The following is a 13,051-nucleotide window of genomic DNA, read 5'->3' as shown; positions in this document are numbered from 1 at the left end:
ATGAAGCTAACCAGTGTCTGTGCAGATCGTAAGTATCAAAATTTTAAAAGACAGTTAGTTTAAGTTAATCTCGCGAATTACGGCAACAATAAAGTCAGCTTCTTCAGCTACGTTTACGTTTACGTGACTGTAATATTATTAAGCATTGGCCACTTGACAACCGTGCAGTACTGATATGTTTACTAGGCACGATCATTTGAATTTAAGGTCAATCATTTGGAACTTCTGCCTTCTGTCTACTGAAAATTACTTACCATTTAATAAGGATTATTTCTGGAAGTTATCAGCCCTCGTACTTCAAACACAGGATAATAAGCTTATTTATTGATAGAAATGTCACTTTAAATAATGGCTAAAAGCTGATTATAATTTTTGACATTTCTTATGTACAACAGAAAGGGAACTCTAAACCAATATAAAACAATGAATTGTCCAATCGTCTTCAAAATTTGCATAATCAAAAGCAATGCAAGATTGTCATCGATGCACGCAATTCATTGATCTTTAAGCCAGAAATCTACTGAAATCTTGAATTAATATTTTAAGTCAGACTTTCCAAACCTTCAAAGTACCTAAAACCTTCAAAGTACCTAAAACCTTCAAAGCCCTTAACTGCCTGACTTTAATAGTTACTGTTTTCAAGCTTTACTTTTTATTTGCGTTTTTTTTCTTGGGGGGGGGGGGGGGAAACCTCTGGCGTCCACCTTTCAACTTCCTTTTCGAGCGTTTTTGTAATTTTTTTAATGTTTCAAATAAACGTATATGTGTATTTAAGTTATTTTTGCAAAAAAAAAAACGTACCCTTAGGCCAGTTGATTATATCAATGGAAGAGCTCTTGGAATCCTCTCAAGAGAGATTATAAAAACACACTGTCATCAGTTCTGTAGTTGTTTCGACAAGGTATGAAAATAAAATCAATGTATAGCCATGTATAGCAAAACTATCTTTCGTATAATGCTCTGGAAACGTTCCCAATTTTTCTAATGCTCTGAAAACATTTACAAAACGAAATATTGATGTTAACAAGTGCATATACAAATAAAACATTAAGGTATTTCTCGTTACTAAGAAACTACTGCCGTTCGTGATAATTTTAACCGCCACCGAAACGACCCCTGACCCACTTCATTATGGCCATTTTAATACCCCCGCCAAGCACGACACTCGTGCGTTTCATCACTTGTCAGAAATTAATCTCTAAAAAAGTGCAATTGGTCCTAATTCAATAGAGAAAACCGATATTAATTCATCCGCCGATGACCATAAAGATATATCCATTACATTTTCATTTCAATGGGTTTTGCCAACATCATGCTAGCGCATGCGACTGATTGTCACGTATCGATACCACGCGGATGTATTGATAATTTAAAAGCCACATATTTGTCGAGATAAATTTTCAATACTCGTGATTTCTTTTCGAAGCGTCGAACTGCCTGCAATACCTATTCTGAATACTAGAAAGCCTGAATTTGAATTATACAGCGGTGTGGGTTAGGCTTCAAACTAGTTTACTTTTTTTTGAATACTTCTCTCATCGCCGTACCGACGAAATTGTCTAAAAGTCTGCATGGTTTAAAGAATTAACAAAACTACTGCACCTTACTGCTGGAGAACTTCACGAAACAAATTACAGCATTAGGCAAAAGCCACAAACTTAAATTTCCGTAAATGTCCTACTGGCTACCAGACACTCGAAATAAATTTGAAGAATGAAAACATTTTTTTTTGGCCTGAATGTTTTTCAAAAGTCACCCAGAATTCACAAGTACAACACTTGTTAGAACCACAATATTGAAGTGTGCACCAGATTAACTTTACTTGTCGTTTAGATATTTACACAAACTATAGACTATTAGTTATTTAGCTCTCCCATTTCCGACCACTGTTCACGTATATATCCTCTTAAACAAAGCCACTACAAATCGTCAAATCAGCGAGTTTACTAAATTGTTTTCACTGTTAACACGGGTTAATTAATGTTTTACATCAAAAAAGAAAGTAAGTCTTATTAATTCCGAGATGAAGTAATTCCCACACATATATACATGTTTGAAACGTTAATAATAGCACTCATAATGAAAACGATAAGCCAGCTATAAGCTTAACAATTCCAATCTTGCTGACATTTAACATATCAAACTGAATTGGTTTCTTAACCATGATAAAAGTGTTCCTACCTTCATGATCATTTGGCAACAGAGAAGAGTTTGCCATCTTTGTGGTGACTTTGTCTTGCCGACGTATTATTTTGCCTTGAGAGTCCTTGTAATTCAGCTTTTACTCTGAAAGAATAAGCAATGCAGTGTATCACATATTTTGATCACACAAAGTACATTCTTAAATGTCAAGTGGTCACTTACATTGTATTTTCACTTTGCAAAGCCTCAAAACATGACGAGCGCGTTTATGGTTTATTGACTTCCAAAAAAGGATTAAGGATAAACGAATATTTTTGTTTCCGAATGTCATCAACGTTATTATGTTTTTGTTATATTGTTCTTTCCCACTTGCACAAAAGAGTTGATAGGTCAAACGGATTTCTTTTGTACTGCTTTTGTGCTATTTTTCAATAGGGTAAGATATCAATTAGGCTTGTTTACATCATTACTGTCAACCTATGTAGTATAACACAAGTACAAGAGACTAAATTGCTATCACATGCCAAGAACTTCATAGAAGTCTTGAGCCGGGTTTGTGTTCAGACATAAAGAGAACTTTGCCATAAAGCCGATTGTTCGTGTTCAATTCAAAGAGTTATCCACAGATCAGAATGAGAGATCAAAGGATTAAACGTGTATAATTACAATATGGAGTGTTAATGATAAAATATGAATGTTAGAAACTGATCTATCGATCAACGTCAAAAAATATTCACTTGTTAACAAGTTTCTTGTATGCAATATTTGTCGTTAATTGACTTGATAAATGGTAGAAAGACTATGTTTTGTTTTTTGGGTGTATAGTCACTACCTCTTGAAAACAAAACAAAAAATAAATGTCACTATGCGTTTAAATGCAACATTCTATCACGAACGTGTATGGTGCCAGACAAATTATAAAAGTTGTTCATGAGTGAACGTTTTTTGGAATCGGATGTTCATATTACCGACAACTCCGGATTCATTAATCAACCGTTTTAATGACAAATGCAGCTAATCTTGTTATGAGTATATTATTCAGGCTTTGTCTCCTAAAAGCTTTCAAACAATTGCTGCATATATTTCCAGTCCCATCGTCATAAGCTGGTAATTTGTTCAGTGAACTACTTTGGCAGAGACCCTCTCTTATTATTAAAGGTGGCCGATTCCAATAAACCAAGAACTCCATATTTTGTAATGTCAAAACATAATTAACAACAACAATTAAACAGTTCAAATAGGAAGCTATATTGTGTAATGAGATTTCTGAGATGTTTTGCAGCTAGGTTGTACCTATTATCCCTCCTCCCCCTTTTTTTGTCAAGACATGTAAAATACTCCAAAAAAGGAGTCATAAGAAACTTGCATTAATTGAACGTAAATTGCTCAGTTTGTTTACCTTTTTTGCAACTCTTCAATGGAATACACTACCCGTGCATGGGAAAATATTGACAAATAAAGGCTAATGACTTTGGGAAAACTTTAGCAATGCTGCATGCACGTGGTAAACAATACAGTGTTCCGTCATACCTTATTTGTAATGATTATTTTCTATAAGTGGTCAGCAAGTTAATTATTTACCGTGTAACACGAGCCCACCAGTGTTCAGTCAAAAAATCCACCAACTATTAGTCATTGTTCAAGGCATTTTTCAGGGCACGATTCTATTACAATTTGCACTTTACCAAACAACGCAGGCGGCTATACCGACAATTACGTCAACGTTTTGGTATAATAATCGGTTCCGATTGACAAGTCGTAAATAAAAGAAAAAGTGACATTTATTGGAAAGGCGAACACGGAATAACGTTTCACAGTCCGGTGACATTCGCTTAATACACCGCAGAATAAAAAACATCGGCTTATAACATTTGACAGTAATCCAGAGGATCGAGTGGCATACTTCTACCAAAGTGAACATGGGACTCCGCTATTTAACGAGGCATTCGTGTTCAGTGAATAAAAACAGACACGCGACCAAAATTGCCAGCCGAAGCACGTAGCGATGTAAGAATTTTGTAAAAGCAATTGATGGGCAATTAAAGCTATAGACGCGACTTTTCCTTGGAGAAGATTGATAAGATCTATAAAAAGCCCAACATAGCTTTCGTCTTTCAAGTGGTTTACATACGCCTTATTATCTTCCCTGCTGTGTGATAACAACGCACCAGTTCTCTTTTACTACGTCCAAAGCACATTTAAAAGCTGCTGTGTTGGTACGATTTTCTTGGTTTCACCTATACGATATTTGTAAGCAAATGAGTTAAATATATCCTAACCTTTTGTATATGTTTGTGAGACTTAAGGCAGCGATAATGGGAAGAACGCCCAGTGTCGTCGCTCTGTGACGCCAGCTACTCCGTTCCCTTGCAGGCAAAACACGATTGCAAAGCCACGGAAAAAACCTCTTCACCAGTGAAGTGGATTTGTTTCACGAATTTTATCACAGTCACACCACTGAGCTGTTCCGTATTACCAGATTTCTCTATAGGGATTAAAGTATGTTCCTGCGAGGACTAAGCTCTTTTCACAACATGATGTGCCAATCTGGCTTGCTCGGTTTCACCGCACAATAGCGTCTCAGCCTTGCTGAGAGAAGCGTATAATGTTACCCTCGGTTGCGTGTTTATGTCCATATCCTTTCAATCAGTCGTCGTATGGCGAGGTCGCGATTACGAATTCCGGGCATATACCAGTAATAAAAGCCCGGAAGGACCATCAAGTACACAGTTTCAAAGAATGAGTCGCTTTATGCGAACAATTAACGAAAGAATTTCGACTACAGTGTATTTAAACATGCAATGCGATTTGCCGAGAAGTTAGTATATTCGCAGCTACTTATATGGATTGTATCCACCGCATGCGCTTGACACCTCGTTATTTAGTTTGCTGACTGAGGGGTCATGAGTAACACTTTGAATGACCCTATTAAGATCTATAACGAACTTTAGTATCTATATTATATATCTCTTAAAACACCGACATGTTGACTGTAATAGCTTAGGTTATGAAAAAGCCTGAATATAAACATTTTCTAAAAAGCAAGCCATAAGATGTTCTTTATGTCATGGACTAAAACGCTATGATAATGGACTATCACCATTTTTTGTTTGTCTCATCACCAGATATTTTAATGTAGCTTGGCGGCCTTTCTGCAAAAGAATAACATTCTAGTTGACATTCAATCATTTTGCGACGTAGCAGCCGACCGTACATGCTCCGAAGATTTATCTAGATCCCTTTCGGTCAGGTACAGTATAGAAAGTATCACACGTGCAGACATTAAATAAGTACGTGACGACAACATCAGACATACATCATACGTCATCGGCGTAATTTCCTAATCTTTTGGATTAGATATGGATAATAATAAGATATGGATGTTTTGTTATTCAATCAATAAGCAGCTAAGAGAGATTCCATGTGGAGTAAAGAAAAATAACTTTGCAAACAAATTTGTGACTGTCGTTGTCAAAGGTGAGATATATTCCGTCTGATCCAGTTGGTTCCGATAAGTGGAGGAAAGAAACGCTAATGGCAGTCAGCAGGTCCAGCAGTTGCGGCTGGCAAAGGACGTGTGATGTCAAACATGCCGTGCAGTTTATTGGCTAATCGAGCCGACCAAATAAGCTAATTAGACAAGCTAGATGATATGCAGAGAAACCTGCAGTTCTGAGATTATGTTCACTTTAGTTTATGCGAATTAAAACCATCTCAATGAATTTCTTTGATTGGTTCAGGAGAAAGAGTTCATTTTATGATGTGAACGAGAAACACCACGATTGTATGAATGAAAGAGTAGAAGTATCGTATGATTGTTAAATTGATTCCTATTAGTTATCTACGCATATATAACTGCTTTCCTGATTAGGGGGGACTGATTACGTCAGTATTTTTAAAATGTCAAATCTGGCTTCAAGTTTTCGTGATCGTGATGTTCGTTATAGCCAAACCTACGCTGATTGATTTACACCCTGACGCCTTGCCCACATTGAATTTTTCGTTCCAAAACGTACAACCAAACGACCTTAGTTAGCCACGTACCTCGACACCTGTGTCCGGCATTAACGGCCGGATATTTTATCATTGCGGCCTCTTCTTGGAAGGTGCAAAATATTTTTCTACTAAATTGTGTTGTTGGTCCGTATCGTTAATTTAATTATCTCGATGGCGCTGTAAAAACAGAGCAAATGAACTTTGAAATTCATGCTTGAGGTAACAACTTATGAGGGTGACCATGCAATTTTCACCAGTAATATTGCGAATTTGGTACAATCAATGCTGTTATTGACAGGAAAGCCTACTGAAGGGACGATTATTGACCCGTAAATAACATAAGAGTGAAGAAAAAATCTTATACGTGCTAATCGCATTAAATAAACAGCATTAGAGGCTTTAAGATGCGTGAGCTTTAAAACCCACCAACTTGAACTTTTGACTCCAAACTATCATTTAGCATCTTTAATGAATATTATCTTTTCCAATGGCCGGTTCCGTTTTGCCCGGCTGTCGCATTTCGTGTATCAGGACATGCAATTTTTTTAAAAAATAACTCAGTATTTAAAGATAGAATACCTAAATAAACAGTTCTGATGTGGAAAGTATGCTAAAGACTTCCACATGAACACGTACATGGCCGGGTCTTTGTTTTTCATTTTACCCTGATTGAATGCAGAGCTGTGAAAACAAGATTTGTGTTTAAATCAAGGCGGCAACGTATGAAACCCTTCATGTCACGTTTTTTCAATTATTAAAAATACAATTAAGGCAAAAAGAAAACCGAAATAAATGCAGTACGGGGCAGGATGTTGTCTAATTGGTCAATCTCGTCTGTAAAGTACATTTTTCCTTTTTCATTTTGTCGCCACGCGATCGGCTTAGCTCACCCGCGCATATTTTACCCTTTGCATACCAAGATTATCCAAGAAAGATTATCGAAGAAAGATTATCAAGTGGATGGCATACCTCTATAAAAGGATTATTTATTCCCTTTGTCAAATAAAAAGGGCAACATTTTTGGATTGCCTTAACGATTAAAATGTAAATGCCGACTTCCGTTCTGTAAAGCATTATTACCAGATCTAAAATTTCAAGATCATAAAATTCACAAAGCGATGGCTTGAGGGGTTTATAGGCCAGAGGGTGCCTCTTGTAGCATAAATGGTCCTAATTTCACTGCCGTTCTAACTTTCTCAATACACACAGAAAGACATATGCAGAGCACATGTGTAAGGGGGTCGGTTTACTAGCGGAAAGTTGTTTTTTTTGGCGCTCTTGAGTCCCTCAAACCTAGATCATAGATATACAAACCGGAGGGCTCAGTCGTGTTATTCATGGTGATTGTTGGAGATGGAATTAGTTATGAATATAGCAGTCGTAGAACTGAAAAGTTTACATGCTGTGAAACTATGCAAAAATGATCCAAACTTGATTTCCGTTACCCATCCCGCCGCACTCAATCAAGTTCAGCTCTTTGTAAACTTATCCAATTTTGACCATCATGCTTCCAAGTACCTAAGTAGTCGTGGTTCTTTTAGGTTTCATATTGGTCTCAGACCAGGTCAGGTATTTGACAGGATCATATTTTGTTATTTGCACCTGAAATCGTGTGTACGGCAGGAGAAAACACAGATATTTCGCCTTATTCCAGACCTTGCAGCAGGTTTCCGGCGATGATTTATCCGCCTTGAGTTCACGAAAGCTGTTTTTAATTTACGCTTTACGAAGAAACACGCTGACACAATACACTTTACCCCAGGTCACGTCTACCTCGGCAAAATCTTAGCCTAAATTTAATAGTTTGGACTGAAGACCGTGAAACTGGCTTCTTTATATGCTTCCGTGTGTCGAATTCCAAATCACCACATATTTTGCCTCCAATTTGTTCTCGTTATCGAAGTAGTAAGAAGTTATATGCATCATTATTTGCTATGCCATAATTTGATATGCGGTTAACTGCTTCACTTTTTTTGGTATTTGTGACAAGTCGTGCAGAAAAATCTAAATCAAGAATGAAACCCAGTTAGTGTAAAAACGCGTTTCCATACACTATTTTAATAAGTCGAGACGCCATTTTGAATATTTAACTTTCCGCGAATGACGTCGTTAATGAAATATTCATTTGTGCCTCGACGTATTAAAATAAAGTATCTACCTTATTACATGAAATGTTCGCGACACGTTTATTTCGGGATTTTGAGGTGCGCATATTTCGCGACACTTTAATTTCGCGTTTTTGAGTAAGACGCAATTTACATTTTCTTGGCAATATTATTTAACATGCCCTTGAATTAAATAAAACGACTTCATCAAATTAAAGGAACAATGACCTCAAAATTAACAAAAACGCAAGGGCGGGACTACAATCTCGGCAATAGCAACAACACAGTTCTCACTATGTCTACAAGTAGGTCATGCTTGTACTTGCATGAGTTATTGTTCTTGAGTCAATTGACGACAACATCCATTTACATTGAAAATTCCTTCCTTCCGTGGTACTTAACTTATTCTTTCTTGATTATTAACACAATGTGAGTCACTTAATTTTCGCGTCATGTTATGTTCGCGACACTTACTGTTCGCATCACTTTAATTTGGCGATTTTTTTGGAATCGCGAAATTCGCGTAATTAACGTGTCGCGAAAATTTCATGTAATAAGGTACCATTGTAATAGGCCGAGGTGTCATTTTGAATATTTTATTAATGACGTCATTTGCGGAAAACCAGTTTAACTTTTTTTCAAATCATTACCTTCAGGGGTATAGCTGATAGGTGAATGATGTCTAAAATGAGATAAACTGTTGCTAAATTAACTATAAAAGTACAAATGCTATCATAAAACATAGGAGTTATATTGATTAAAACCAAAATTGCGATTTTTGTAAAACATAACTGTCAAACTGTTGCCATGTTAACGTCAAAGTTGGTGGTCACATGGTACTAGCGTTAAAATGTCAGTAAAATTGTAGGAAATGTCGCTAAGCCCAAAAGCCCCCTCGCCCCGGTGGTCTGAAGAGGGTTAATGAGGAGTCGTCATGACCTCATACGTGTTCGAGATGCGCTAAAATGGGCCATTTTGGACAAAACGGTGGGCTGAATTTCCACTTATTTTGGGTGCCTCTTTCTTTATCACGCAATGATGTCAATGCTGTTTCCGGTGTTGTGAAAACAAAGCCTGGTAAATTGAAACAACGCTGAGGGTTCCTCCACCGATTCAAAGCGCGACTCTCTTATTTTGCTGCTTTGATAATTTCCGTGCCAAAACATAGCGAACCAATCACATGGAAGGTTCGGCTTGACGCAGAAGTTGGCCACCAAGACGGTTGGTGCCGTTTATCTTTCTTCGACGAGAAGCATCGTTTTATTGTTTCTATCGAGATTATGCTTTGCTACGTGGCATTGTAAGCTTGGGACGTTTGCTTGTTTAACGTTTCTTGTCTTGGAACGTTTGCTTGGAACGTCTATGAGCAGTTCAAGTGAGATCGTGTTGTTAATCGTCAGTCACTGATCAAAGCACAGTTTGGTTTCGAGAAACTGGATCACCACAAAACATGCGTCCCATGGTCCTTTTTTTTAAAGATTATTATTTTCTATTGTTCCCGCGAAATAGCCAATCAGAGAGCCGTTTGGAACCGGTGCAGGACTGCTGAAACTGAGGAATAGGCGAGGAGGATAACATATTTTTACCTGGCAGTAAGTCAAGACATTCCCGAAAAGTGTGTAATATGCGTTTGTCTTAACTAGTTTCGTCCAAGATTGGAAACTTTCACTTTTTGTTGCAAGAATAATCGCAAAATTAGGGCTGTAGCAGCCCACCAGAAAATTGCACAAACTTTAAAATTACATAAATTCAATAAAGTAATTAAATATCAATACATCATGTAACCTATTTAGCCTGCCTTTTTTGGTTTGTGAACCCTAGGGAGGGGATGTGCTCGTTATTTGTTACCAAAAGCATTTATGCTATAGTACATCAAACTTACAAGCTGTGTAGAGCAAACAAAACTGGTTATTTCAGTTATTTGATTCAAAACCATGTGCCAATTATGACGTCATATTACATCACAATGACGTCATACATTTAAAAAGTACTTCGTATTGGTTTTTAAATTTTTCAATAATGTCAGCCATGACAAAAATCGGACTCCAGCCGGTTAGCTGTCACTCCCACTTTACTATCAGTTCAGGTTAGAAATTAATTTAATGAATCAGTTCACTTATAACTCTTTTCTCTTAACATTCCCTGCCCACATCGTTGTAGTTTTAGACCATCTTTTGATTGTGACATTTCTTTATTTTGGCTTAATTTTAGAGAGTAAATTAAATGCATTGTGACCTAATTATATTAGTTTTTTGTAAAGGGAGTGCTCAGACATTTACATGTTACCCGTGCTATCATTTTTCGTTTTTGTTAAGTTTATTGTGTAAATAAAATATTCATTAAAAAAAGTAGTTCCGGTTAGGTTTTACCCCGTTTTGTTAGCGATTTTTTAATCCAGTTTCCTCGCGATTATAATTTTGCTCCGGTTCAGTTTGCTTGCGGTAAGCAATAACTTGTCTTATAAACAGTTTACACTGTTAAAAACTAAAAACTTAGTTGGAATCCTGGTTCAAGTTCTTGCTCGAGTCATGGCATTAACTTTAGTGGATCTCGCAAAATTCTTAAGGATTTTAAAATAAAATCCAAAATAACACGGTAAAACTTCCTTTGAAAACATGGTCTACTATAGAAACCTCAGTTGACCAAACAATTGTCACACCAAATTATTCTCCAACAAATTTGAATGCCGTGAATGGCGTTATTGATTTCTGGGAGTTTAAAATTTCCCTGTTGGGCTATTAGTTCCCTGTTCCCATTTAGGGAGGTTCTTTTGAGGTTAATGATTCTTTTGTAGTCGCTTTTTACGAGAAACTTCTAACGTTCCAAACACTTGAATTTGTTTCATGTTTTATAAGAGTTTTTTTTGAGAGTTTAGCCTGTAGGTAGAGAGATGTCAGACATTTATGTTCCAAACGCTTGAACATAACACCGTAAAAGGCGCCGCAGAAAGTGTGCGTCATGCAGCGACGTACAGTAGTCTTAAGCTCAATTTTTATAATGATAAAATAATAAATTACAGTAGACAGTAGAGTCCTGCTTCACTGCCACTTTGTTGATGACACAACTTTATTTTAGCCCGATTACGAGCCCAGTCAGTCATTTTCTTAGGGAATACTGAACCTCTTAAAGGCCTTTGTTAATACAAGATTGTTTTTGGTGTACTTATTGTTTAAAAATAACCCTTGAGTGTAACAAAAGATGTTCTCCTTTTTATACCATGACAGATCACAAGACTACTTTTGGGTTCAAGGTCGTACTGAAAATTCTCATGGTATGATCGAAAAGTTTGAACGTCTATGCCACCAAAATGTTTACACTTATCTTACAAATCATGCCGCAATCATTTTTTACTGGATTCAAAGAGTTTTATGTACACTTGTTTTTTTCTTCAATGTGTGTACTGAACTGTGTGTGTGTGTTTAAAAAAAAGCCCCCTTCCCATGTCGAACTTCCTGTTCAACTGCTCAACATAAGAAAATGAATCATAGTACTAAACCTTCACAGTGGGGAAAAGGTCATATTCGCCTGAAAAGGGCCATTTCCATGGCTAAAAGGAAAAATGTCGGCTATCTACCTGAAAATTCTGTCTTGAAGACTGTCCAAAAGAAAAGAAATTTTACACAATTATGGCAAACCAAATTTAAAGAAGAAAACGGAAGGTACTCATTCAGGATCGCAGAGGCGTTCCCATTGTTTTACCTAGTGAGGCGAGGACCGGCAACCGTAATATTTAAAAATAGGATAGACATGACTTACCGCACATAATGGCAACTCCTTTTGTTTTTCTAAATACAGTACATTCATATCAACGAAACGATTGTTTCTGGTTCATAAAGTTAAAAGGTTAAGTTGACACTTCCGGAATAACAAAGTTAAAATGAATCGCGCATTGCGGTGAAAAAAAAAAATAAATAAGCAAAATACTCCATCAAAACATCTCTATGATTATGGATGTAAAACGGGTCCTTTTTTTTAAATCGCCCAATTTGGCTAAACATCCATGAAAAGGAGGTGTATAGAAATGTTGCTTTGTCGTAATCAACTTCAAGGGAAAGTCCTCCTTTTGTTTTATCGATCTAAATTTTAACTGTACATGTGTAGACGCCCAAAGAGGTCCAGAAGGCCGAGGTATTTGTAAGGTAAACTCACTGTTAGTGGTTTTGTTTGAGTTTTTAACTGTGTGTACAGAAAACAGAGGAAAAGTATTCTATATAGCTCATCAGAGGCGAAAACCATCTTAACGACAAATCGACAAACAAATGTTTACATAGACAGTAATAAGCAACTGATCTTCTTAGCTGATTCAGTAAAATCCGGCTTTTCCAACTAAAGCTTGTATAACTCCACGTTGGTTTCTTCTAATCTCTACTAGTAATCAATTTCTAGTGTAAACATCATTATATTTCAACACGAAATTACCCTTGATAACTTATATTGTCACTACAATAAAAGTATCAGTCAGTTGCTTTCAATCATCATACCCTATTCCTGATTTTTTGTCAAGTGTCCGTGGTATTGCATGGGTTATTTACAATAGTTATTCTCAGCTGTTTTGGTTAGTTGGACAAACGCGCCACGCTACTGTACCTTCACAAGGTCATTATACTGATTACAAAAGAGAAAAACATGCCTTAACAAGATTTTGTGGCATACACTTACCTCTGGTCCGCGCGCGATGAAAATTTGTCCAAGCAAGTAAACAGAACTTTTTACAGGAGCAGCTGAGGTAGAATTTGACCGTACATTGTTCTCTTGAATACTAGCACGTTCCCTCCTTGGTATTTTATTTTCAAAGTATTAAAAAGTGG

The 13,051-nt window shown here is 36.7% G+C and overlaps 2 protein-coding genes across 10 annotated transcripts in view; one reads left to right on the top strand and one right to left on the bottom strand.

The window, feature by feature from the left end:
• LOC144643814 (RYamide receptor-like) overlaps positions 1-13,051 on the bottom strand; it is a 39,129-nt gene that overhangs the window by 6,559 nt on the left and 19,519 nt on the right. For 2 of the 8 annotated variants that reach the window (XM_078503174.1, XM_078503176.1), the window contains exon 2: positions 2,182-2,286. In XM_078503174.1, coding sequence (XP_078359300.1) covers positions 2,182-2,218 — 37 coding nt within the window. In that variant the 5' untranslated portion in view covers positions 2,219-2,286. Of the gene's footprint in view, positions 1-2,181; positions 2,287-3,723; positions 3,742-4,421; positions 5,137-6,186; positions 6,350-12,902; positions 12,987-13,051 lie in introns of those variants that run through there. The other 6 variants (XM_078503173.1, XM_078503171.1, XM_078503177.1 and 3 more) reach the window with 6 other exon arrangements.
• LOC144643815 (substance-P receptor-like) overlaps positions 1-13,051 on the top strand; it is an 81,531-nt gene that overhangs the window by 52,283 nt on the left and 16,197 nt on the right. The window lies entirely within an intron of this gene.

The sequence above is a fragment of the Oculina patagonica genome, chromosome 2, assembly GCF_052425735.1.
Source record: "Oculina patagonica isolate OP01 chromosome 2, crgOcupat, whole genome shotgun sequence".
In the NCBI taxonomy this organism is placed as follows: Eukaryota; Metazoa; Cnidaria; class Anthozoa; order Scleractinia; family Oculinidae; genus Oculina; species Oculina patagonica.
The sequence above is the reverse complement of the archived record's forward strand: the minus strand, read 5'-3'. Positions and strand labels throughout refer to the sequence as shown.